The sequence below is a fragment of the Cajanus cajan genome, chromosome 6, assembly GCF_000230855.2.
Source record: "Cajanus cajan strain Asha chromosome 6, NIPB_CcT2T_4, whole genome shotgun sequence".
Taxonomy (NCBI): domain Eukaryota; kingdom Viridiplantae; phylum Streptophyta; class Magnoliopsida; order Fabales; family Fabaceae; genus Cajanus; species Cajanus cajan.
This window is the reverse complement of record NC_138522.1, coordinates 1437953-1465575: the sequence shown is the minus strand read 5'-3', so window position 1 is coordinate 1465575 and position 27623 is coordinate 1437953. Positions and strand designations below refer to the sequence as shown.

General features: G+C 36.5%; 3 protein-coding genes across 3 annotated transcripts; 1 reads left to right on the top strand and 2 right to left on the bottom strand.

Annotated features, from left to right (window-relative positions):
* Position 1: 1 nt before the first annotated feature.
* LBD15 (LOB domain-containing protein 15) lies at positions 2-2305 on the top strand. The gene is made up of 3 exons (XM_020358022.3): positions 2-450; positions 732-981; positions 1092-2305. The coding sequence occupies exons 1-3, from the start codon at positions 437-439 to the stop codon at positions 1476-1478; spliced, it is 651 nt and encodes a 216-aa protein (XP_020213611.1). The 5' UTR covers positions 2-436; the 3' UTR covers positions 1479-2305.
* A 7631-nt stretch (positions 2306-9936) lies between these two features.
* On the bottom strand, positions 9937-11757 carry LOC109796734 (peroxidase P7). Its single transcript, XM_020356505.3, has 4 exons — positions 11431-11757; positions 10996-11187; positions 10658-10823; positions 9937-10531 (listed from the first exon to the last, which is right to left on the bottom strand). The coding sequence occupies exons 1-4, from the start codon at positions 11641-11643 to the stop codon at positions 10140-10142; spliced, it is 963 nt and encodes a 320-aa protein (XP_020212094.1). The 5' UTR covers positions 11644-11757; the 3' UTR covers positions 9937-10139.
* Positions 11758-21660: 9903 nt separating this feature from the next.
* Positions 21661-26856, bottom strand: LOC145949366 (uncharacterized). The gene has a single exon (XM_083059108.1). It carries the CDS (start codon positions 26854-26856, stop codon positions 21661-21663), a length of 5196 nt encoding a protein of 1731 aa, XP_082915234.1.
* Positions 26857-27623: the final 767 nt, after the last annotated feature.

Here is a 27623-nt window from a genome sequence, read left to right as displayed (position 1 = left end):
CAACATAAACAATATATTCTTCTACCTCTTTTCCTCTCCATAAACTATTTTTGATTTTTTTTTCTTCCTGAAAGTTATAAGCTATTCATTCAGCTTTCCTCATAATTCCTGAAATCCTCGTACATAAACCAGAGATGTTAATTTAAAACGTTAGCAACAAACAAAAACAACCAGCTTCTTCTCCCATATATATATATATCGATCACAGCTTTCTTTCTATTTCCCTCTCCATATAAAATATATAACCCTTTTGTTTTTTTTTTCTTCTTTTAAATTAAATATTGCTGGACTGCTTTGTCCTTGTGTTTACCTTGCTTTTAAAGCACACTCATTTTCTACCCCTATTTTCCTTTCTTCTTCACTTCTGGACTCTCTAGCTAGCACCTCTCTCTATTCTCTAGGTGACTCCTTCTTCATAATCAGAGGGCATGCCTGAATGTCCAGAGAAAGGTAACACAAAAATAATCTCTTCTCCATCTCAGAGCTCTCAGCTAGCTTCTTATACAGTGCTCTTACATGTTTTATATATATTAATATTGAAACTTCTTCAATCATGTCAAATATTATTTTTCAAATAGTGGATGCTATACATCAATTATTTTAGCCCTCAATTTTCTAAAATTCATATGGTGCTCAAAGTTAAAAAGCATATATATGTCATCCTCATCCCTTAAAACAAGTGATGTTTGTTATGAATGAGGTCTGTTAAGTTTGATGGTTCTATACTGTAGGGAGAGATTTGATGAGATAGGGAAAAAGATCAAGAGGGAAGGAGATGTTTCTTCTCAAATGGGAAGAAGACATATGTTAGGCCCTCCTGGAACCCTAAATACTATCACCCCTTGTGCAGCATGCAAGCTGTTGAGAAGAAGATGTGCTCAAGAATGTCCCTTTTCTCCATATTTCTCTCCCCATGAGCCCCAAAAGTTTGCTTCTGTCCACAAAGTTTTTGGTGCCAGCAACGTCTCAAAGATGCTCATGGTAAATATATATATATATACATACATACAAACATGCATCACATGTATATGTAATCCACTAATTATTATAGATTTTAATCATATCATCATTTCTGCTACAATGTGTTTTAGGAAGTACCAGAGTGTCAGAGAGCTGATGCTGCAAATAGTCTAGTGTATGAGGCTAATGTGAGGCTAAGAGACCCTGTGTATGGATGCATGGGTGCAATTTCTGCTTTGCAACAACAAGTTCAATCTTTACAAGCTGAGCTTAATGCAGTAAGGGCTGAGATACTCAAATACAAGCTCAGGGAAGCTAACATGATACCCTCCTCTCATGTTGCAATGCTCCCTTCATCTGGGGTTGTTTCAATTGCCGCTCCACCGCCACCACCGCCGCCGCCACCTCCTCCTCCTTCTCTTCCTCCAAATTCTTCATCTTCTTCCATGTACATCCAACAGAGGGATCCCACCAGTTATACCACACTTTCAAGTGATAATATTTCCTATTTTGGTTAATTAACTTTGCAGCCTAAAACAATTATTCCATTTATTTCTCTCTTTAAGATGCATCAAGGTGGAATAAAGTAAGGATAAGGAGAGTATTAATTGATACTGAAGTTGTTATGCCCCGGCTGTGTGCTTTTTTTTCTTATTACTATCGTAATCTATATGATTTATGCCCAAAATTTCCCCTTGATAAGGTTGGTTAACATTAATTTCTAGAGCTACTACCATGTTGGAAATTAATTTCTCCTTGATCCTGTGATTAACAGTATTTCTTCCCCAGCCTCAAGTACAACGGATGTAGACACAATGCCAACTTGATATATACGTATGCCAATTTTCCCTACATTATTCTATGAAGCAAAGGACAATAAAGGGGAAAAACTTGGTTTATATATTCCATTGGTGATATTTCAATTTGGTTTGGGAAACAATATTGCAAAGGGTGGGAGGAGGGAATCAACCGTATTGTTGGTAGAATTAATTTTGCACGTGATGACTCTGGTTCGTGACTATAACATTTCTTAGACATGTTAATCTGTGCCACTGAAGTATCTGAGTTATTGCTGTCTGAAGTTGCGGGAGACAAAAGGTATGCTTGTGATCTTCACCATGTTGAGTCAGACTTAACTTCTGAGAAATTTGGTTTTTATATATATAAATATATATGTGGAAATTGAGAAGCATAATTTTACGTCAAGTTATCTATCATTTGTATCATACAGTCAATACTATATTATATTAATTACCGTCCCTTGTAGCAGTTGCAGATATATTGCTAGCTAGCTAGAGAATTGAGTATTCTACTGTAGATATATATATTTTGTTCCCTTTTTCAATTTCCTTTTACCTTGGATGGTTAACGGAGGAAATTCTTATGATCTTAACCTATGTCAAAGAACCAAAGAACTCATATCAAGATACATTCACCTTGGAGAAGAAAAAAGATGAACTAGGAATTTAATGTCAGATTCTTACATTCACCGCATAAAAAATTTGATCAGCTGAACCAGTGTTAAGACATTCTCATTTTATGTTTTATGGGATTGGAATATATGATGTGACTCATGATCGGTATAATGGATCTCCCATCTTCGATCGATTTCTTTAAATGTTATATATGTTAATTGCACTCGCCGACACATTCTAGATGTTCTTTTCTCTCGTTAATTAAGATGGAATTGATTATAGTTTCATAATTAACACTGAAATATTGATCCCAAATAACCAACAACATATATATTTAAATCACATTTAGTTTTATAAAATGATCTTAATGTTTGTTTTATTAATAATTATAAAATTGTCATTTATTATTTCATATTTACACTTAATTTTCATTTATAAATAATTAATGTTTTTTTAATAGTATTTTTACATTTTTAAAAATAAAATAAAAATAAAGTGATATTTTATGGCTATTAAGAAAAATATATGATACAAATAAAATTTTATTTTTTATACATGGGAAAAATGACAGAAAATCTTTATTTAAACGACTACTTTTTTTTTCTTCTTCCTATTCTGTACCGAACGGCATCGTTTAATCGAGAAATAAACGTTTGGTATATGGACATATTGGTTTAATTATATTATGTCATGTGTTCATGCTGCATGTTTCATTGATTCTCTAGAATTCACAGATGGCATCTTTTGGTGCTTATTTCACGTGTGTAATTTAAAAGTAGATATATCAGCAGAGGCACAGAGTAAGATGTGATGCAATTTATGTTGAAACCATGTATATATAAAACGGGAAAAACAAAATATAGAAGCTAATAGTGAAATTAAAGTAGATATTTAAATTGTTACGTATTTGTTGGATGGTCATACTCGAATGCCAGCTATTTAATTTCTAAAGAGTGAGTTTCCTTGGCGTGAGGATTTCAGTTAGTAGAAAAGGGCGCGAATAAGAGGATGTCTTCGTCGTATAAGCAAGAAATATAAAGAAAAAGACATGCACTTTCTTCTATTTAATTAATTTATTCTAGACCTTTCATTTTCTGCATGATGCGCAAGACCACTCATGTACATATTATTGCTCTGGAATTTCATTTAAAACTTTGAACCCTTTATAATATATAGATGTGACATTGACGTGTATTGGTCCCATGTCATGATTGCTTCAACTCGTGGCATCTTCCTGGTGTTGGTATAGCCCAATCATCACTACTTAATTGCTTGTATTCGAATACGAATTTGCGATTCTTCTTTTACCATTTCAAAACCATAATTAAGGTATTTTTGCCTCATTGAAATTCATGATTGATGTCGTCGAGTATACTATGGTTTATATATGTTGAAAGAGAGTGCAAGGTTACTAACCCTATTACAAAGTTTAAGTATCGTCGCTGTGGTTAATTTAATGAGATGCATGTGTTAGCTGGGTTTGATCCATCCTGAATCGAGTAAGGTTTCACTGCATCATTTATTTCTGTGTTCTCGAACTCATAATCGATGCATGTGTGAGAGAGGGGATTCCAAGATATTAAGCTATTCAATTCATTGAGCATGCATACTTGGATCTCACTCAACTCTTGCTATTGCCAACATCATATCTAGACTAATAATATTATTTTTATTTTATCAATGCTGATTGGGCGACCACATTTTTCAGTCTACTGTATAAAAGCTTGATTTGGATCTTAACTTTTCCTTTTTAAATAAAAGAAACTGTAGGGAAGTACATTTATTTTTAAGACCGCATATTCTCAAAGAAAGTAATTTAATTCTAATTCAACCTTTTAAAATTATAGGATTATACTCCCTTTTATATATATATATATATATATATATTATATTTAAGTTATATTATTATTTTATGTAAACTTGTAGCACATCATTTTTTTAATTAATTTGATTCATCTTATTTATATAAGATTTTAGATATTATCATCACTAATTCTATTATAAGAAGGTGAATTTCACATCAATTTCAAAATTAATGTAGAAGATACATAAAACTATACCAATTCTTATACAAATTGATGTATAATATTGAACACTTTCTACATTAATTTATGAAAGAATCCATATAATTTTTTTTTAAATAATTTTTTCTCTCTTATGATTATTATTTTTTTTTGCTAGGCAAAATGAAATATATTAAAAGCAAGTACAAGGGTACTCCAACCCATATACAGTTAACTTAATAAAGATTATTGTTTATATCCAACTTATAATAAATAAAAAATTAATGTCAAAGTCACACATCCATCAACATTATAAATTAATCAACACATATATCAACATATTACATAACAAATTCTAACAATACTAAATTTACAATTCTATCAGATAATAAATATGTCAAAGTCATAAAGGTGAATATACCTACTCCAAAGTGTAAACAAAATTTGTTTATTAACTTAATATATATATATATATATATATATATATATATATATATATATATATATATATATATTTGTAGTTTGATCCTTATTAAAACTAGTACACTATTGATCAACATTCCCAGAAATATGTTAGAATCCACCATATGCACTTCAGCATTCAAGTTAAAAGTTACAGCACACTTTGGTAAGGCCACAATAATTATTTGAAATCAAATTGATTAATTCATAAGTTCTGCAACCAAAACTATATTACCTTTACCCAATACTCCCACAATAAACATAATGTAGAGATGAAGATGAAGCCAATTCACACACATAAAATAGGTAAAAAAAAAATAACCAAAAACTTAACCCTATAATAATAAAATCAATGGAGTGATAAGGGTGGTCCAAGTGGTTTGGGGAGAGGGATATAGGGTTGAGTGACTAAGAGGGTGTGGGTTCGAATCTCCCCACTAACAACTAACAAACTAACCATTAACATTTGCCGTTAAAAAAAATAAATAATAATAATAATAATAAAATCAATAATGAAATGCTTATAAGTTAATGTTCGACACACACCACAACTGTAATATCTATCATTCCATAAAAATAGTTGTAATATCTAACAGATATTTAATCATCTTATATATCTATAAAAATGGTTTATTTAGGGACCGGTGAATCAAATTTGGAGGTTCTATTGAAATTCATATGCCTAATAACTACAAACATGGTTATACAGACATACGCATAATGAAATTACCGTAGGACTTCTCTTTCTGTATCAAATGACTTCACATCAACACCAACGATACGAGACATGATTTAAGAGGGTCATCACATTACGAATTAATGGTTGGTCCTCTCCTTGTAAAGTAACCAAATTAGCAATCTGAAAGAGACAGAAAATTTAGTTAAAAAATAATGACATTGTGCATGAATTTGCATAAGTTATTCATAAGTAACCTAACACGAGCTACAATTATGTTGCCATATAGTGCAGGGCCACTGAATGCCTCTATAACAAAATGTTTCATTCTTATGAATTTATACTTCCGTACGTGTAATATAATCCCAGTATGCCACAGCTAGGTTTTGGTGACTGGTTTCTCCCACCACACAAATTTTATCGCTAAAGTTACAAGGTTATAGTTTGTGACATGGATATATATTTGCTACCACCAGTAGTATTGATCAATATACCAACACTATGTATGCTTATCACTATCAACTCTGTAAAAATATTAGGAAAAGAGAAATTAGAAGTTGCTAAAGTTTGGAAGCTATAAAAAAAGAGAGAGAGAGAAAGTATTAGTGTCGCACCTTTATATAATTAATTGAACAAAAACACTAATAAATATTATGATTGACTATTATATATTAATTTTGGATAATATTATAATTATTGTTTCAATCAACGGATAATATAAGAACTAAAATCATGTTAATTTTAATATAATGTGCCTAAAATTAATTGTAATTATTGCATTTTAATTCTTTAATAACATTTTCTTTTTTATATTTATTAAAATATTATTATATATTAAATAAAAAGGTTATTTTACAACATTATTTTGAAAAATATTATTATAGATGGAGTAATATTTTTTTTTATTTCAATATTATTATTTTCATTTTTTTCAAAATCAAAATTTCATAGAGTAAAAAAATGTCACATAGGTTATTTTATAACATTTTTTGAAAAATGTTACTACAAATAAGTAACATTTTTTTATTTCAACATTATTTTTTCTAATTGCTTCTAAAATTAAAGTTCCACATCAAATAAAAAAATATTTATCTCATCTTTAATTGTTATCCATAATTAAAATCTTATATCAAATAAATAAATGGCTCATAAAGAACATATATAATCATATAGTTATACTTAAGATAAATAAATTTTGATAAAGAGCAGTAACTAAGAATGTCTTCAACTTTCTATTAAAGAATTCTTAGGAGTTTAAGAGACATAAAAATATAATAATTGATAAAAATATCTAAATTAAAATTAATTATCATTTTATAAAGTTAACAAAAATTTGGCTACATCATTAAAATGTTACAAAAATACAATTTTGATAACATTTGAAAAATATTGTCTAATTGTATAAAAATGCTATTAAAAATCTTTAATAATATGAATTATATATATACAATATTTGATAATATGTTACAAAAATAAATTGACATTTATACACAACTAAGTAACATTTTTTAAATATTGTTAAAAGTTGTGTGTTATACATTATAACTAAATCTATAATTTACTATTAAATCATGCAGAAACATACTAAGAATAATGACAGATGTTTTTCCATCTCCTACTTCTGCGTCTTGGGTGCGGCTTAATTCAATCGTAGATTGTATACATTCCTCTAAAGAGCATTAAATATCAGAATGTATAATTATGTATGAAAAAGCAATGTCAATGAAATGAAGTATAAGATACAAATATTACTAAAAAATATCTTATTACACATGATTTTTTTTATGTAGATTTTGCATAAAAATTCATACGAAATATTATTCCGATGAATATTTTTGCAAAATTTTTAACTTTGCAAAAAATTATCCTATGGAAACTTTTCTACAATTTTTTCCATAATAAATTATGCAGAAAAATTTCTTACAAAAAATAAATTCAAAGAAATTAATTAGAAAGTTTCTTGCAAGTTTAAAATCCAAAAGTAATTTTAGAAGATATCCTGTCATACTATCACCACTATTATATTTCAAATACTCATAATAAATTCATTCAAAATATCATAAACTTGTTTTCATATCTCTTACATGTGATTTATGACCTTTTGAACCTTAGGATAGGGATTTTATTTTATGTTTAACTCAACTCTATTTAAAATCAATTTATAAGATGAGTATTGTCCTCACTTATATATTATTTTATTATCTTATTTCTAATCAATGTGAAACTTGAGATTTTCCTTATTAAATATTCATTAGATCATGTCTCCAGAAAGAAAATTAATTCAATATTGAACTACAAAATTATATTATTATAAATTATATTAACTCATAAGATATTCAATATTCTAAAAAAAGTAGTTTTTATTAAATAATTTTATTTTAAAAATTATGATTAAATTAAACTCATTATCATTAATTCATACAATTAATTAAAATGATGTTTAATTTATTAATATTTTAAATTAAAATTAACTTTTATGAAATATTTATAAATAATTTAGTAAAATAATATTTTTTAAGTAAATACTTTTAATTTTAAAATTTTATAAATTATCATTAAATTAAAACTCATAATCAATAATTTATCATATTTATACAATTTTATATATTTAATTTAAATAAATTTAATATTAAAATTAATTATAATGATATATTTATAAATAATTTAGTAAAATCATATTTTTTAATTAAAAAACTTTTAATTATTAAACTTATAAATTTAAACATTTTTTTTTATTTTTTCTATGGATTAAAATTAATAGAAAAATTTGCAAGAAATATTACTTGTGAAATTTTTCTACTATTTATTATAATACTAAGTATTACCTGCGAATTTATTTTCGCAAAAAAAATATATAAGAAACAAAAGAAAATTTTTATGACATTTTTTGTAAATTTTTATCATGAAATTTTTTTTATCTTAGCAAAATTTGGAAGAAAAAAAAAAAGAAATTTCTTGTGAATTATTTTTCATAAAAAAATTTGTATGAAATTTCTACAAACTATTTTTCATAAGTAAATTCGCAAAAATTTTCGTGGAATCATTATTGTAGGAAAACTCACAAAATAATTCTTACAAATATTTTTTTGGGAAAGTTCGTAAGAAAAATAACACTTTTCAATGTTAAAATATATGTTAACTACCATGATTTTAGATAAATATTTATATTTTTAGAAGTGTTTTTTTTTTAAATTATTGAAAATAAAAAATATTTTTCAGTAAAAAAAATAAAAACAATTCTAACCTTGTATCTAAATATACTTATAATTTCAACACCAAAAAAAATATACTTATAATTTGTTTAAAAAATAAACTAATAATGAAGGAACAGTTCTTCCGTTGCACCAGGATCAAAACGGACTTAATGATAGATGGGCTGGATTTGTATCCTCTAAAATGCAAAAGTTCCGAGGTTTTTTTTTTTTTTTTGGTAAAGTACGATAACCAACAAACCAAAAGTTCCAAAGTGTTATTGGGTTCATGATATATACACCTCCTTTTTTTTATAAGTACATCTCCTTTTAAAAAAAAATAATTAATTTTAAAATATTTTTAATTTTACATCCACAACATTTAATTTAGTACTTTTTTTTCATACTTCTTTTCTCCTTTTTTTAATTTTTACATGTACCCCCTTATTTTTCCTTTACCCCACCTATTTTGGTAACATGTGAAAATTGAAAGAGAAAAGAAAAAGTGTGTGAATAAGAAGAAGAAAGTAACAAACTGAAAGTTGAAAGTGTAGAATTAAATATTTTTAAAAAAAATTATAATATTTTATAATTTTTTAAAAAAAGAAGGTGTACTTATAAAAAAAAGGAAGTGTATATATCATGAGCCGTGTTATTCCTTTCATTATGGCCCAATACAAAAAATAAAAATAAAAGAAAGGTAAACTTGAATGATTTATAGGATCATACATTTTCAGAAAAATAAAAACTAGAAAATATTTTTTATATAAATAAAATTATAAAGTAATTATAAAAAAAAAATTATTCATTTGAGTGTTTGTAAATGAATCTAAGGCGTGATTTTTTTACATTTGAGTAAATACTACGGGTTGTAGGGATTTTCACATAGACAGTATATTTGTAGGTTATAAAACATATTGTTAATTGGACAGCAAAAGAAATTGAGATGTTATTTTTGTTCATGTGTACAGGGAGGTCAATATGGTGGCTGCCATTTGCCATTGGGAACTCGTGTGTCAGAGTCTCCCCGTGCCAGCTATTTTTGTTCATTTGGCTCTCTTACTGAATTCGAATGGAATGTCAAAAGAGAAAATCAAAAGCAAACTTGTATATGAAACCAATTCAATCTCCCTTCTTGAGCCATAATAAAGTCTTTTATATATGGTATACAACATTGTAAAGAAAAGCAAAAAGACACCAAAAAATAAAGGGAGGTAGAAGACAAAAAGTAGAAAGATGAAATCATTTTTAAAGATATATAAAAAAGAAAAAGAAACACTAAAGTACAGGGCATTGACGTCAACTACACTAGCTAGGAAGCCGACCACGGAATCAAAATTCAAAACATGTTCTAACAACTTATTATAGAGATATCTGATTAACACAATTAAATTGCAGGCTTATGTGTATGACCCTTAATATATATAGTTAATCAGTTAACCCTTCTACAATTCTTCCTGACTTCTCCGTTTGAGCCGGTGAGAGGACTAATGTCTCCCATCTTGATCATGGCGGATGCAAAATCAGAAGAAAAGGAGCTCTGGTCAGTGCTGTAGCCACGCACTATGGAGTCGGTGGACCCACCATTGTATAGTTGTTGATCAGAGTGAAGGAGACCCTTCTTCTGAACCAGGTTCCTGAAGTAGTAGTTGTCAAATGTGGTCGGAGTCTGAAGATCAAGTGGTGCCAGATTGTTGTCCCCTGACCCTGATGACTGGGGGCAGCTTGATTTCCTAGTGCTTGCAAATGAGCTATCTATGTTGCTCTCGTTGTAGATACGTGCTCTGAAGTTTGTGCATCTTGCTTGCCCAATTGTGTGACCACCTAATCAAAATAATTAATCAAAACAAATATCGCCAAAAAGTTTCAAATCTCACATCTTCTAACCATTATTGTTAGACCCATCATGTTACCAAAAGAAATTTTACTATATGATTGAAATTTAATTACCAGACAAGGCGACCAAGTCCTTGGTGGAAAGTCCGAGAGCACTGAATCTGGAGATGAGTTGGTTAAGGTTTGAAGTGGGTGCAGGGATGCCATTGTTAGCAGCAGATTGGCTAGCTGTCTTCGCGTCTCTTCTTCCAAGTTTAACATTCCAAGTAGGGCCTCCAAGCTAATATCACCAGAGTCAACAAAATATAAATACATATTTATTTTGTCTCCTATGACCTATCTATTTATTTATGTATTATCTTTACTTGCATATGTGGCAATTAGTTTAGTCATTAGTGCTTTAATGTTTAATGTGGTTTTTTATTTTATTTTTTGGTTGTTTGAGCACTTACGATCTCAACGGAGTCTCTAGCAGTGATGGCAAGGATATCTGCGCAGGAGACAACTCCAGGGCACACTTTCTCCACGGCAGATTTGATGTTGTCGATGACATCGAATCCACGAGCAGAGTTTCTGTTGGGGTTTGCGTTCTTCTCACCGGTGAAGCTTGATGTGTCATCCAATAGAATTGAACCATCACATCCCTGCATGCATTTGTAATCTTTACTAATCGAGCAGAAAATGTGTCGGCTATAAGTAAATAAGATGAAAATATTAATCCTCACCAAGTTTTTAACTTAATTTTTTTATAAAATGATCATTTTTAACGTTTTTTTTTGCACCATCATGCATTTTTAAAAAGCAAATCTAGTTGATGCATGCACGGGGTAGAAGCTATGCTTAGTATATGTATTTATATAAAGTGTGAGAAGGTGCGAATAGATTACATTGACAAAGCAATCATGGAAGAACAATCGGAGGAGAGAAGCACCCATGCGAGCCTCCTTTGATATGGCAGATTGCACTGTGGATTTGACAGTGGAGAGGAGTTTTGGACAAGAACTTGAGTAGAAGTTTGTAGAAAGTTGTGCATTGGCAGTCCCCAATATGAGGACAAACAGAGCAAAAGAGATGGTTAATCTAGAACAAAGAAAAGCCATAGCTCAAACACGTACACTAACTCACTTCAAGTGTTTGTTTGTGTATACCTGAGAGGGTTTGATTTATTGGTTAATGGGAGCTCCCTATTTATAATGGATAGGGTTCTAAGTTGAATGTGTCTCATCAAGGCAATTTGGCTCGGCAGGTAGCCTAACCTAACACGTAGAATATGAACTAGTCTTGAGTGCATGGGAAAATTCGAGTTTTCAAAAAAGTACTATATACTCATTTATGATTATGAGGAATTAGAAAAAGGGGTTTATCATTTATGGGTGAGAGATTCGATTTATTAAATTCAAAGATAAAGAAGTGAAAAGCCGCGTCATTGGCACCATTTGTCAAAGTGTTTACAATTGTTTGGTAAACTATTTTCTTCTTCAGGGGCCCCATCGGATAACGCTTTGATGTGGGACATTTTTATTTTATTTTCGTGCAATCCAAACGACACGACGCGACAGAACAAAGGCAAATGCAATTTTTGACTGCTTAGTTAGATTAAATATTCGAAAAACCAAAACAAACATAAATAATGGATATCTAAGTGATGCGTAATTGACACCGATTTTAACAGGAAAAGTACAGCTGAGAATATTTGGTAAGGTTACTTTTGCAAGTTCAGTCAACCAAAATAATAATAAGTTTTGTAATTTCATTATCTTATTGTTATCTCTCTGCTTGCAAAGCTTGTAGGTCTCAACGCGGGTTTTACGTGGTCGTGTGAATGCCACAAGACGAACCCTCTAAGTTTTGATGGCTCATTTTTTCTACCTTTGCTGGCTGAATGTTGCCTACAGCAATCATATAGTTACGTTCAAGAGAAGTAAGAAACTAAGAAACTTCTTCGCTCTCGGTAAGATTAATTAGCTCTAAGTTTTCTTTAAAAAATGTTAAACTATATATATATATATATATATATATAACTAAATAAAAATCACTTGGTCACAATTTTCAAATTGAAATATTTGTTTTGTTCTTGTTTGGAGAGATCATTCATGATTGGCTTGGTCATTGTATTGGATGATTGGTTCTGTAGGTTCACGAGTTAATACAACATCCTTGCATGCAAAATTGTTTGGTATTTATAATGGTTCGAAGATTCACGAACATTTAACATCTTACATTTGTTCTAGGACTGTTGTTTAGAATTATATATGTGTCATTTTATTACATCAAACATTTACATCGCGTTCCGTCAACCTCTATGATCCCAAACTCCTTTTAAGCATTATGTCTTGCCGTGATTAGAATGACCAACAACATTTGTAGTCGTGAGCATTCTCCTACAATCGAACCTTTAACTCAACAATAAATAAGGTAAAATAATAATAACAATAACAAAATAATCCAAAGATTGCCATAGTTGTATACAAGTCTCTCGTGCGTGTTGGTTTTTCTTCCACTATCATCGTTCTTTCTAGCACAAATTTCTCCCTCTGTCACTTGAACCACTATGACACACTGCTCTCCATCAACAACTATCGTCGAATTTTGGGAATGAAAGTCAAGAGTGCAAGAGAATTTAGGTTTGTTATTTGATGGGTGCGAAGGTGAAAATGAAACAAGTTTTAAAAGTCATTTTACGTATCAAATCTAATTGAAACTAATGTAATTTTTTTTTACATCGATTTTAAACTTTTGATTTAAAACCGAGGAAAAAAGTTATTTTAAATTCTATAAATGTTAATAATGTATTACTTTTTATCACTACAACAAAATTTATTATTATGATAATTATTTAACGATAATAAATTAATTGTCTCTATTTTATTATCTAATAAAATATTAATGATTAATATATAATGGTCACTAAAAATGTATTTACATCATACCAAAATTTATTATTATTAACACAATTATTTATTAGAAAAAACTTAAATCTCACGTCGATTAGTGATAAGATAATTAAAGAGTATATAAGTGGATAATAACTTTCACCTTACAAGTTTGTTTTGTAAGGTTAAGTTAGACTTATAACTTACTATTCTAAATGATTATCAGATTATTCACTATTATCAAACTCAATAGTGTTAAACTTGAAGAGGTGTATTGAAAAAAAATCCAAATCTCACATCAACTATTAATAAAATAATTAATTAGGAGATAAAATAATTAAAAATTAAGAAAATTAAAGAATATATAAGTAGATGACAACTCTCATCTTAAAAAAGATTTTGCAGCAATTTTTATTGTCACTAAAATTTATATTAAATGTCCTTAAAGTCCATTTTATTGTAGTATTTATCGGATAAACAACTATTGTAGAACGTTATTGTGAAAGAATATATGTTTGCACTTGTGATTGATTGAAAAAATGGTATTAAGAAGTTAATTATAAGTTTGATTCTTAGTTAAAAATTAATCTCATTTTGTCATATTCTTTTACTTCTGTTAAAGATTTTACATCCACTAGTATAATATGCTTAAATTAGTGTATTTAAGTTTGAAAAATTTTCTCACTACATAAGTTAATTTTATAATATTAAATTAGATTTTTAACTCATCTTTTTAAGATGATATTAGAATCTATTTTAGTGAATATTAATTTTATCATACCATTTACAATTGTAGAATCCTACAAATATCACTAACTCTCATAATTTTCTTATTCAGAAAAATCAACACGAGGTATTAAATTTCAACATGTTTAACGTAAAGAGAATATGTGTATGAATTGACTTGCTAAGCAAGGTACCTCAAATCAAAAGGCTTTGAAGATATTAGTTTCATACTCAACATTTCTTTTTTTCTATTGTTGGAATAAAATTATTTATAAATATAAACTTAGCAAGTGAAACAAGGCTAACTCGGTACTTGTCAAATGTTTGATTTCAAAACTTACTGGTAAAAACATAAATGCCCTTCATGTAATTTTTTTTCCTCTCAAATACTTCGTTAATGATTGATCGTTGTGCTTTTTTTTGTTTTTTTTTTCACAGGATGATTATTTAATCGTTGTTATTTTTACAGCAAGATAACTAATAGTCGCTGTCTTTTGCCCAAAACTCAGTAAACATTATTAATAAAATAGCGTTGACTGGTAGATTTAGATGCTAATCGCTTTTGCTTAGTATCTAAGATTGCATCTTGCTTTCTCCATCGTTACCACCTTCTTCTTCTTCCTTTTAAAAAACTCAACCTCGATTGGAACAAGGGTTAGAAAAAAACTATAAAAAAAAAAAAAACTAATTGAGTTAACTAAGAGAATGTTTGGATGGGAATTTTAATGAAGTATGTAATTCAATTTTTTTAAGAATTTTAAATATTTTGTTTAGATAAAACTTTATAATAAAATCAAAATTTAAGTATATGTGAAATTCTTTCAAATTATTGAATTTTAAATTCTTCTAAAAAAGTGAGAATTTTTTTTTAAAAAATTATCCTACCTTCCTCAACTTTCTTTCAAGTGCACATAAAAAGTGTCAATACTTTTTCTTTAATTATGAAATATTTAAAGTTATTAAATATTACTTAATATTAACTTTAAATGATTAGATACTTAAAAATCGACTAATATTAAATTTTATAAAAATTATTTTACGTAGTAGAAATAAAATTATCCTATCCAAACTAAAAATTTAAAATTTTTTAAAAATTAAATTGACTTATCAAAATAAAATATTTAAAAAAATAATAGGGATTAAAATTAAAGTAATTCAAATTATAAGAATTTTAAATTTCTAAATTTTTTTGGTCAAACTCATTATAAAATTTAAATTAACCTCTATTAATATATTAATAATATTTTATTACAAAATAATAATAATAATGATAACGTTAATATTTATCTAATATAAATTAAAATATGAGTAAATTAAACTATTCTTTCGATATAAATTTCAACTTAGTCTTTTTTAATACAAATAAACATCTTAACAATGATAAATAATTTTGAAAGTATCTTTTAAGAATATCTTTTTTTCTCCAACTTTGATTATCAAGAACAATTAATTTTGAATGTGTTATTATTGATTTCAGTATGACATTAGATAGAAAAATAAAAACATAAACACTTTTATTTCTGGCTTTAAAAAATTGTCTAAAAATTTTATTTCATCCTCAGCAACAACAAAAAAAATCTACTTTAAAAAAACATTTTTATTTTATTTTTCTTGAAAACGCCATATGAGTTGAGAAATAGTGTAGGAATTAGGGATGGCAATAGGGCGTGGCGGGTACGGGTTTCATGATACCCGTCCCCGTCCCTGCGAGCTAAACTCATCCTCGTCCCCGTACTCGTACCTGTCGAGTATGTAATTTTCATCTCCATCCCCGTCCCCGTTGGGTATCGGCTATATCCGTACCCGTCAAATTTTTTATTTTTTACTTTTTTTTTAAAATATAATATTTTTAAATTATTTTTTTAATTATATTATAATTAGGTTATTTCTCTATCTTATATTATAATAAATAATCACACATAAAAAAAATACTAAAATTCTTTAATATAATTAAATTAAAAGTGAATATTAAATTAAAAATGAAAATGGGGACGGGTACGGGTATGGGTACGGGGCGGGTAAGTACATATCCGTACCTGTACCCGTACCCAATTTAATATATCGGATTTTACCTATACCTGGTCAAATTAGGTATTTCCCGTCAAAGTCGGGACGAGTTCGTACGGGTATATTTGCCATCCTTGATAGGAATGTAAAAATTTGGATTTTCCATGGGGCGTTGACTTAATTAGGTTTTAGTCTTGTTCCGGTCACGGGGTGCGCTAGGGTTTTTCCTAGGTCAAGCCGCAAAGCCAGAGCATTCAAAAGTGTAAATCTGTCTTCCTAGCTCTAGGGTTTTGGGTTTTATGGCATGTCGTTCATGGGCCTTTTGGGCCCCGAGAATGAAGGGATTTTCCTAACCGCTCTTATCTTGATGGTGCGGGGTTGAAAGGAACAAGTGTAGTCGGGTTCTGACCGACTAGGTTCATACCGAGGACCCAGTCGGGTCAATGCCGAGTGGTCTCCTCAGTCCTTACAGGTGAGAGGATTCTAAACTGGACTCAAATTGCCTAGTCGGATTCCGACCGAAGGGACTCACCTCAAACGCTCTATCGAGTCATCACCGACCTCGAGGTGTTACAAGGTATGATCGGGTTGTAGGTCATCTCGGATATCACCCGAGACAGTACAGTTGCCCTCCAGCCTCGAGCCCATGAGGCAAAGAGGCTGAGATAAGTGCGCACCGAGATACCCTGCCTTGGCCGAATAGATGGTAAAGTCGGATTGTAGCCGAGACAGTACACTTGCCCTCCAGCCTCGAGCCCATGAGGCAAAGAGGCTGAGATAAGTGCGCACCGAGATACCCTGCCTTGGCCGAGCTGTCCGAGTGACGTCCCTTCATGTTGCGTCGCTGCGATGCGCATTTATTGCGGGGTGGCTTTTTAGAGAAACGATGATATTAGTGCCACGTGTCTTGAAACGTGTGGGGGGTTTACTGTTGAAAGTTGTAACGTTCCTGGTTTGCGCCGTGACTCTTAAACGCGCGTCTCTTCGATAAACGGTGCGTTTTCAAAAGGTGAATTTCTTGGTACGCTTTCCTTGTCTATATATACTAAGGTCCCTCGCTGCTTTGGTCCTTGCTTTCACTTCCTTCATTTTTAGGGCTTAGCATCTCCTTCGCGGTGGTTCATTTCCCGTGGTCCACGGTGGTTTCGCGGCGTTCCGGTGAAGGTGTTGGGTGAGGAAGAGTTGTTGGGTGCCCCTAGGTACGCGTCTATTTAAACCTGTTGGTCTTTTTTGTTCGCAGAAAGAGAAAAGAAATCCTTAGTAGTTGCTTAAGTTAATCTATTCATCTGCAATGGCCTCCATAAACTATAGGGAACTGTATGAGTGGGTTAAAGATGATGTCTTGCGTTGTGATTCTTGTATGAACTCGTGGGCCATGGTTGATAGCTTCTGTAGTGAGCATGTGGTGTGTGAGGGGGGGGATAGTGTGATTATTTGCGAACCCTGTGTCGATGAGGAGCCCGTGTGCGTGAAAGGGGCTCCCTCCGAGAGATTCACCTTTTGCTATACTACCTTGATTTCAAAGCTTAGGGTAAGGTGGCCCCTTTCTGAATGTGAAAAAGGGGTGCTTCAGACACTGAATGTGGCCCCTACCCAACTTCACCCAAACAGTTGGGCGTTTGTTCGAGGGTTTGAAATTTTGTGTATGGGTCTTGGTATTTCTCCTTCCTTAGATAAGTTTTTCTATTTTTTTGAAACCCGAGTGAGCAAACGTACTAGCTGGGTGTCTGTTGGTGGTGTCAATGGGCGAGGGCTCCTGACGTTGTTCCAGTCGTCCTACAAAGATTTTAAGAAATCGTATTTTCGCCTTCGTTGTACTCCTGGTAATGAGAGTCTGCTTGACGGGTACCCTTTGTATTGGAACCGGCGAACGGTATCCTATGGTGGTTTGTCATTGGAGCAAGTTGCCGAGGGGGACCGAAAGGATGTTAGAAAACTTGAGGAGCTCAAAACGATTTTCAACACCACTAGACTTCTAGACTTAGAAAATAGACCCAGTGAATTGAAAATCTATATAGGTAGTCGGTTCCTCGCCGATACCCCTGTCATTTCTTTCATTTTATTTCTACATCCTTTTTTAATAGTAACGTGTGCTCATCTCTTACGCAGAGAAAATGGCGAGCTTGAGCAATCGCGAGATGAGGAAATTATGGAAGCAGCAAGAAGCTTCTAAAGCCGTCGAGGTGGCGACAAGTGGTGCGGGAGTTCCTCCCAAGAAGGATAGCGTCGCCGAGAGTCCCCTTAAGAGTCGCCGGGAGACCGAGAATCCCATCACCCTCGTGAATCTCGAGACCGAGATCAGGGGGGAGGAGCTGGAGAAAGACGTCGAGGTTCAGTCAGCTGAGCGGACGCTGAGTATGTGTATCGGGGAAAATTGGGAGCCCGTAGATCACGGCCCTGACTTGGGCAAAGCTCCGTCTTTCTGGGACGAGAAAGTCAACCACGCTTCACATATTCGCCACACTGATTTGCTTGAGGGCGACAAAGATGACTTGGAAAAAATGAGCCCTTTTTCGATTGCAAAGGGGGTCGAATCGTTGGTTAACCGCTTGTCCGCGTTGTCGCTCATCAATGAGGACAAAGTTCGTGGGATGGTACGAGAAATCAAACTGCAGGGGAAGAAGATCAGTTCCCTTGAAGAGACCGTGAAGAAAGGTAAGGCAGATCTCGCCTGGGTAACCTCGGAGCGGGACAAGCTACTCGTGAACCGGCGTGGTTTTGATGATGAAAGGAAGACTTGGGCTTCTGAGAAATCGGCCCTTGAAAAGGAGTTGGAAGAGCTTCGACTCGCTCGGGATAAGAATGCCGACGCGGCCCAAGTCTTTGAGAACGGATTGGCCGTCGCGAAGTCGGAAACCGAGAAGCTGCAGGTTGATCTCCAGGCCGCCAAGATGGACTCGCTGAACAAGTTTGTTGAAGGTTTTGACGCTGCCACCACTCAAGTGAAATTTCTCCATGCTGATATCGATCTCGGAGGGCTTGGCTATTTCAAGGAGATTGTAAATGGGGAGCTTGTGGACCCCCCTGAGGATGATTAATCGTCACTCCTCAAGGCTTTTGGACTTGTTGTTTTTCTATCGGTTGTTGTCTCTACTGTAGAACATTTATGGAGTATTGTCTTTTTGGTCCTTATTGTTCATCTCATGCTCATGTTTTTGTTATAAGAAAAAGCTTTCTAGGGTCAGAAATTTGCAATGCGAATGAGTACCTCCCCTATATACTTCGTTGAATCTCGAACTCCAAAACGCACAAAAAACTTCCTAAGTTAACTGAATATTTTCCCAGCATACTTAGCTTTCAGGTTCAACAAATGGAATTGCAAATTTTTCTAAGTTAAAAACGTAAATGATGACCAATATGTCGCCTTGCTGCCGACCTAAAATGAATAAAATAAATTTTTAAGTTTAAAACATAAATCACGACCAATATGTCGCCTTGCTGCCGACCTAAAATGAATAAAAAATTTTCTAAGTTTAAAACATAAATCACGACCGATATGTCGCCTTCCTGCCGACCTAAAATGATTGCAAATTTTTCTAAGTTAAAAACGTAAATGATGACCAATATGTCGCCTTGCTGCCGACCTAAAATGAATAAAAAAAAAAATTTAAGTTTAAAACATAAATCACGACCAATATGTCGCCTTCCTGCCGACCTAAAATGATTGCAAATTTTTCTAAGTTAAAAACGTAAATGATGACCAATATGTCGCCTTGCTGCCGACCTAAAATGAGTAAAAAAATTTTTTAAGTTTAAGACATAAATCACGACCAATATGTCGCCTTTTTGCCGACCTAAAATGATTGCAAATTTTTCTAAGTTAAAAACGTAAATGATGACCAATATGTCGCCTTGCTGCCGACCTAAAATGAGTAAATTTTTTTTTTTTAAGTTTAAGACATAAATCACGACGAGTCTTTGCTTTTTTTTTTATACTCGCGCCAGTCGGATTTTTACCGATCAGTGACGAGTCTTTGCTTTTTTATACTCGCGCCAGTCGGATTTTTACCGATTAGTGACGAGTCTTTGCTTTTTTATACTCGCGCCAGTCGGATTTTTACCGATTAGTGACGAGTCTTTGCTTTTTTATACTGGCGCCAGTCGTATTTTTACCGATCAGTGACGAGTCTTTGCTTTTTTTTTATACTCGCGCCAGTCGGATTTTTACCGATCAGTGACGAGTCTTTGCTTTTTTATACTCGCGCCAGTCGGATTTTTACCGATCAGTGACGAGTCTTTGCTTTTTTATACTCGCGCCAGTCGGATTTTTACCGATTAGTGACGAGTCTTTGCTTTTTTATACTCGCGCCAGTCGGATTTTTACCGATTAGTGACGAGTCTTTGCTTTTTTATACTGGCGCCAGTCGTATTTTTACCGATCAGTGACGAGTCTTTGCTTTTTTTTATACTCGCGCCAGTCGGATTTTTACCGATCAGTGACGAGTCTTTGCTTTTTTATACTCGCGCCAGTCGGATTTTTACCGATTAGTGACGAGTCTTTGCTTTTTTATACTCGCGCCAGTCGGATTTTTACCGATTAGTGACGAGTCTTTGCTTTTTTATACTCGCGCCAGTCGGATTTTTACCGATCAGTGACGAGTCTTTGCTTTTTTATACTCGCGCCAGTCGGATTTTTACCGATCAGTGACGAGTCTTTGCTTTTTTATACTCGCGCCAGTCGGATTTTTACCGATCAGTGACGAGTCTTTGCTTTTTTATACTCGCGCCAGTCGGATTTTTACCGATCAGTGACGAGTCTTTGCTTTTTTATACTCGCGCCAGTCGGATTTTTACCGATCAGTGACGAGTCTTTGCTTTTTTATACTCGCGCCAGTCGGATTTTTACCGATTAGTGACGAGTCTTTGCTTTTTTATACTCGCGCCAGTCGGATTTTTACCGATCAGTGACGAGTCTTTGCTTTTTTATACTCGCGCCAGTCGGATTTTTACCGATCAGTGAAGAGACTTTGCTTTTTTATACTCGCGCCAGTCGGATTTTTACCGATTAGTGACGAGTCTTTGCTTTTTTATACTCGCGCCAGTCGGATTTTTACCGATCAGTGACGAGTCTTTGCTTTTTTATACTCGCGCCAGTCGGATTTTTACCGATCAGTGACGAGTCTTTGCTTTTTTATACTCGCGCCAGTCGTATTTTTACCGATCAGTGACGAGTCTTTGCTTTTTTATACTCGCGCCAGTCGGATTTTTACCGATCAGTGACGAGTCTTTGCTTTTTTATACTCGCGCCAGTCGTATTTTTACCGATCAGTGACGAGTCTTTGCTTTTTTTTATACTCGCGCCAGTCAGATTTTTACCGATCAGTGACGAGTCTTTGCTTCTTCAAAATAACAAAGGTTAAGGAGCCATTAATAGCGAAAAAATGACATGACATGTATTATTGAAATTGAAAGAGTGATGCCTCGTTAAAAACCTTCTCAGCAAAAAACCCCTCAAATTTTTACGGGGACAAAATACTGAGTTAGGAAAAGAGTGCACCTAATACAAAAAGATCAGCTATAATAAAAACGCAAACTCGCCGCGTTCCATGTTCTCGGTATCATTCCTCCGTCCAAGGTCCTCAGCCTATACGCGCCTTTGCCGACCACATCGTCCACTTTGTAAGGACCCACCCACTTTGCTGACAGCTTGTTCTTCATTTGCATTGGTTGGGCACGCCTCAACACTAGGTCGCCTACGATGAAGTCTCTCGGATTCACCTTTGTGTTGTACTTGAAGGCTGCTCTTCTCTGGGCCGCTATTTGGTTTATTCTTGCTTTTTCTCTAACCTCTTGGATTAAATCCAAATCAACTCGCCTGCCCTGGTCAGACTCCTCCGCCGAAAAAGCCGTAGTGCGGACTGATGGTTCTACAATCTCAATTGGGATCATGGCGTCGGTTCCGTATACCAGATTGAAAGAAGTATCTTGAGTCGTCGAGTGGACGGTGGTGTGGTACGACCATAGTACTCGGGGAAGTTCCTCAACCCATGACGCGCCTGACTCTTGTACACGTTTCTTCAGACCCGAGAGGATTACCTTATTGGCCGACTCTGCCTGGCCATTGGATTGTGGATGTTCGACCGACGTGAACGCCATTCGGATACCGACCTCTTTGCAGAAATCACGAACCCTTGTGCTTGCAAACTGGGTTCCATTATCGGAAACAAGCATTTGAGGGACTCCGTACCTACACACCACATTCTTCCAGAGGAAAGCTCTTACTTTTTCTGCCGAGATGGTCGCCACTGGTTCCGCCTCGATCCATTTACTGAAGTAGTCGACCGCCACTATCAAGAATTTCAGTTGCCTTATTGCAATCGGAAATGGCCCGAGGATATCAATCCCCCACTTGTGGAAGGGCCATGGGGACAGAATTGAATGCAGTCGTTCAGTTGGGGAATGGAGCAAAGGGGCGTGTCTTTGGCATCCGTCGCACTTCTGGACCCAGTTGACGCAGTCGTTTTTTAGGGATGGCCAGAAGTATCCTGCTCGGGCGACTTTATACACTAGAGCTCGGCCTCCAATATGGCTTCCGCACATTCCACTGTGAATCTCATCCATCACTCTCTTTGCTTGTGGCATGGTGAGACACCTTAGGAGGGGAGAGCTGTAACCTCTTCGGTAAAGTCTCTCACTAATAACCACAAACCTGGCCGACTCTCTTTGTATCAGCGATGCTTGCCTTTTATCTTCTGGCAATTCCCCCCGAGTCAGGTACGCAATGTAAGGTGCCATCCACGAGTTGAGTTCCTCCTGGATGAAAAGAACACTCCCCTGTGGCTCATTTATACTCGGCTGAGCTAAAGTTTCTTGGATGACCGATCGAGTGGCTCCCGGCTTCTTCGTGCTAGCTAACTTGGACAGGAGGTCTGCTCTCAAATTTTGCTCTCGCGGCACGTGGCTAAGTGTGAATGCTCGGAAACTTTCCGATAAGAGTTTTACCCTCTCCAAGTACTTGGCCAGTTGAGGATCCTTGGCTTGGAAGGTTCCCGCCACTTGTCCGGTGATCAATTGGGAATCACTTCTGGCTGACAAACTCGTCGCACCCATCTCCTTGGCTAAACTCATTCCTGCCAATAACGCCTCGTACTCGGCTTGGTTGTTGCTTGCCCTGAACTCAAACCGTAGTGACTGTTCTAGTAGGATTCCACCCGGGCCCTCCAAGACGATTCCAGCTCCGCTTCCTCCTATATTTGACGCACCGTCAACTGATAAAATCCATTGGGTTTCACCGACCGTGTCTTCCTTGGCTGGAGGGGTCAACTCCATCAGGAAGTCGGCCAATACCTGGGCTTTGATTGCTCCTCTTGGCTCATACTTGATGGAGAATTCAGAGAGCTCGACAGACCATTTCATCATTCTACCGGCTAGGTCGGGTTTTTGCAAGACTTGTCGAATCGGATGATCAGTACGAATTATCACCTCGTAACTCTGGAAGTAATGCCTCAATTTCCTCGCAGTGACCAGTATAGCGAGGGCTAGTTTTTCGATTCTCTGATATCTTGTCTCTGCTCCCTGCAAAACCCTGCTTACAAAGTAAATAGGAACTTGGGAAGCTTCACGCTCTTGAACCAGAACTGAACTGACAGCACGGTCGGACGCCGAGATGTATACCAACAAGGGCATGTCTAGTCGTGGTTTTGTTAAAATCGGCGGGGATGCTAACGACTTCTTGAGCTCGGAGAAGGCTTCTTCACACTCGGTTGTCCAAACGAACCGGTCATTCTTCCTCAGACATTGAAAAAGAGGCAGGGCTTTGTCAGCCGCTCTTGATATAAATCGGGAAAGAGAGGCCATCCTCCCCGTTAATTGTTGTACCTCCTTTACTGTAGAAGGGCTTCTCATGTCGATGATCGCCGAGCACTTGTCCGGGTTCGCTTCAATGCCGCGGTGAGTTAACAGGAACCCGAGGAACTTTCCCGCCTGGACGCCGAAAGAGCACTTCTCCGGGTTCAGTTTCAGCTGGAACTGGCCGATGGTATCGAACAATTCCTGCAAGTCGCCAAAGTGCCGACTGACGCTTTCCGACTTCACCACCATGTCGTCTACATAAGCTTCCACATTCCGACCAAGCTGATTCACAAGGATTTTGTCCATCAGTCGCTGATAAGTCGCCCCTGCGTTCTTCAGACCGAACGGCATGACTCTGTAGCAGAAATTGGCCTGATCCGCTATGAAGGCGGTCTTGTCCTCATCTGCGGGATGCATTCGGATCTGATTGTACCCCGAGTATGCATCCATGAAGCTTAGTAACTCGTATCCCGACGCACCATCCACCAAGCAGTCTATATTCGGCAGCGGGTACGAGTCTTTTGGGCAAGCCTTATTAAGGTCGGTGAAGTCCGTACACATTCGCCATTTCCCACTGCTCTTGCGCACCATGACTACGTTTGCCAACCAGGTCGGGTATTGGATTTCCCGAATGTGTCCTGCCATCAGTAGTTTCTGCGTCTCTTCCGCGATAGCCCTTCGCTTCTCCTCGCCGACTTTCCTTCTCTTCTGAATTACTGCCTTTGCACTAGGGTCTATGGCCAACTTGTGACACAAAAAGTTTGGATCAATTCCAGGCATGTCGCTGGAATGCCATGCGAATGCCAAGACATTATCCTTCAAGACCCTCACTAATTGCTCCTCATCTTCTGGAGTCAAAGAGGTGCCTATCTTTACGTTTCTCCCTTCCATTACCTCCACTTCCTTGACGTCTTCTGCTGGGGCGGGTCGGTGGTCAAACTGACCCATTCTGGGATCTAGCTCGACGGAATGGACCCCCCTCTGTACCTGCTTAGTGTACAGTCGTCTTCGTGTCTTCAAACTATCCCCATAGCATTTTCGAGCGACCTCCTGGTCCACCCTGAGGACCCCCACAGTACCATTTGGCAACGGGTACTTTAGCTTCAGATGGGGGGTAGACACGACCGCTCCCAGCTTGTTCAAAGTCGGCCTGCCGATCAGTATACTATACGACGACTGAGCATCAACAACCAAGTACCGAACAACCACCGTCTTCATCTGAGCTCCTTGGCCGAAGGTCGTCTCCAAATCGGCGTATCCCCTTGCGATGACTTGGTCCCCTGCAAAACCCACTAGAGTCCCTGCATAAGGAATTAGTCGGTCGTTAGGAATTTTCATTCCCTCAAAAGTTTCCCAGAATAAAATATCCGCGGAACTTCCCTGGTCAATCAACACGCGCTTCACATTGTACCCCATGACGATCGCCGACACGACGATGGGGTCATCTTCATGAGGCGCTACTCCTTCGTAATCCGAATCCGAGAATGAAATCTCAGGCTGAGACGGTCGCCTGAATTCCGAAACTGTCAGTACCGACCGAGTGTACCTCTTTCGGGCAGCAGAAGTAGACCCCCCCCCGGCGAAACCTCCTGCTATGGTGTTGAAATCCCCATGAATGGGCTGCTGATGAGCTTCCGAGACCTTTGCCGTGGAGTCTCTGGGAGGAGATCTCTCTCTACGTCTATCCCTCCTTGCGTCGTCCTGTGTGCGTTTAGACCGCCTGTCGGACGACCCTTCTTCTTGTTTTCTCGCCACAAACTCCCTCAGTCGTCCCTCCTTGATCAGGCGTTCGATCTGTCTTCCTAAGACGAAGCAGTTTTCTGTGGAATGTCCGTGAGCCCTATGGAACTCACACCAATCGGTTTTCGAGGGCCCCAGCTGACGCTCCGTCGCCTCTGGAAACTCAAAAAACGATGCATTGTTGACATCGTGAAGTATTTGTCGCCTAGGAACAGTAAGTGGAGTGAACTTTTCTTCCTCATTGTTGCGCCTCCATTCGCCCCTTGCCCGACTACCCTGTTCGGTCTGCCTGTAATTACTTTCCTTCCTGCTGTATTGGTCATGTCGTTTACTCCAGTCTGAGCGCGGTCGAAGATGCTTGTTTCCCTCCTTATTGCTGCTCCCTGCTTCTCGGTTCTCGGCCGCCCTTTTAATGATCTGATTCTCCTCCGTTTTGATGTGGCTCAGAGCGAAAGCCCTCACCTCCGACATCGTTTGACAGTTCGCTCTTTCGAGCGCGATGTCGAAAGCTCCCGATCTCAAACCTTTCTGAAATGCAATGACCGCCATCTTCTCGTCCAACGATGCCACCCTCATCGCGGTCTCGTTGAACCTTCGCAGGAAATCCTTCAGTGACTCCTCGCGTTGCTGCCTTAGGTCGAACAAGTCCGACGTGATCGGTGGCTTCTTCTTGTTAGCGGCGAATTGCGCCATGAAGAGCCGACTAAACACGTCAAAGTCGGTGATTGACCTGTCCGGGAGTCCGCTGAACCAGTCCAGCGCTGCCTTCTTGAGCGTGCCCATGAATAACTTGCACCGCGCTTCCATGCTTCCTCCACAGATCAGCATTTGAGCTCGGAAGTCCATCAAATGCTGATCGGGGTCCTGGGTCCCGTCAAAGGGCTCCACTTGGGGTGTGCGAAGATCCCTGGGAATGATCTCGGCCTCTATGGCTTCCGAAAAAGGTCGAAAATCCCTAGGGACTTCCATCATGACATCCTCCTCTACCGTCCTGACACTAGCTTCCAACCTGGCCTTCATCCCATCCGCTCGTCTCCTGAGCTCCTCATTCTCACGTTGAATAGCCTCCTCTCTCTCCCTGGAGCGCGCGTTCTCTTCTCTTAAGCCGTTGATCATGGCCATCATCTCCTCCATTGTAGGAGGTTGTGCATTGTTGTGGTTGCCGCCTCTCACCATGGTAGTCCGTTGGTTCTTCTCTGTGATTCGGGGCGTAGGAGCAGTTTTACCGTAGCCCCACGGTGGGCGCCAAAATGTTCCAGTCACGGGGTGCGCTAGGGTTTTTCCTAGGTCAAGCCGCAAAGCCAGAGCATTCAAAAGTGTAAATCTGTCTTCCTAGCTCTAGGGTTTTGGGTTTTATGGCATGTCGTTCATGGGCCTTTTGGGCCCCGAGAATGAAGGGATTTTCCTAACCGCTCTTATCTTGATGGTGCGGGGTTGAAAGGAACAAGTGTAGTCGGGTTCTGACCGACTAGGTTCATACCGAGGACCCAGTCGGGTCAATGCCGAGTGGTCTCCTCAGTCCTTACAGGTGAGAGGATTCTAAACTGGACTCAAATTGCCTAGTCGGATTCCGACCGAAGGGACTCACCTCAAACGCTCTATCGAGTCATCACCGACCTCGAGGTGTTACAAGGTATGATCGGGTTGTAGGTCATCTCGGATATCACCCGAGACAGTACAGTTGCCCTCCAGCCTCGAGCCCATGAGGCAAAGAGGCTGAGATAAGTGCGCACCGAGATACCCTGCCTTGGCCGAATAGATGGTAAAGTCGGATTGTAGCCGAGACAGTACAAGTCTCATTAATTGTCGGTTGGTAACAGTGGACCCCGGAGTCTGTGAATAGTGTGTTATGGAAAACTAGAAGGCTTTAGTTAGTTGCCTCTTCTTTTGACCCTCAGAAAGTGACACCCAACACTATTTCCTCATTTTCATCCACTGTGTGT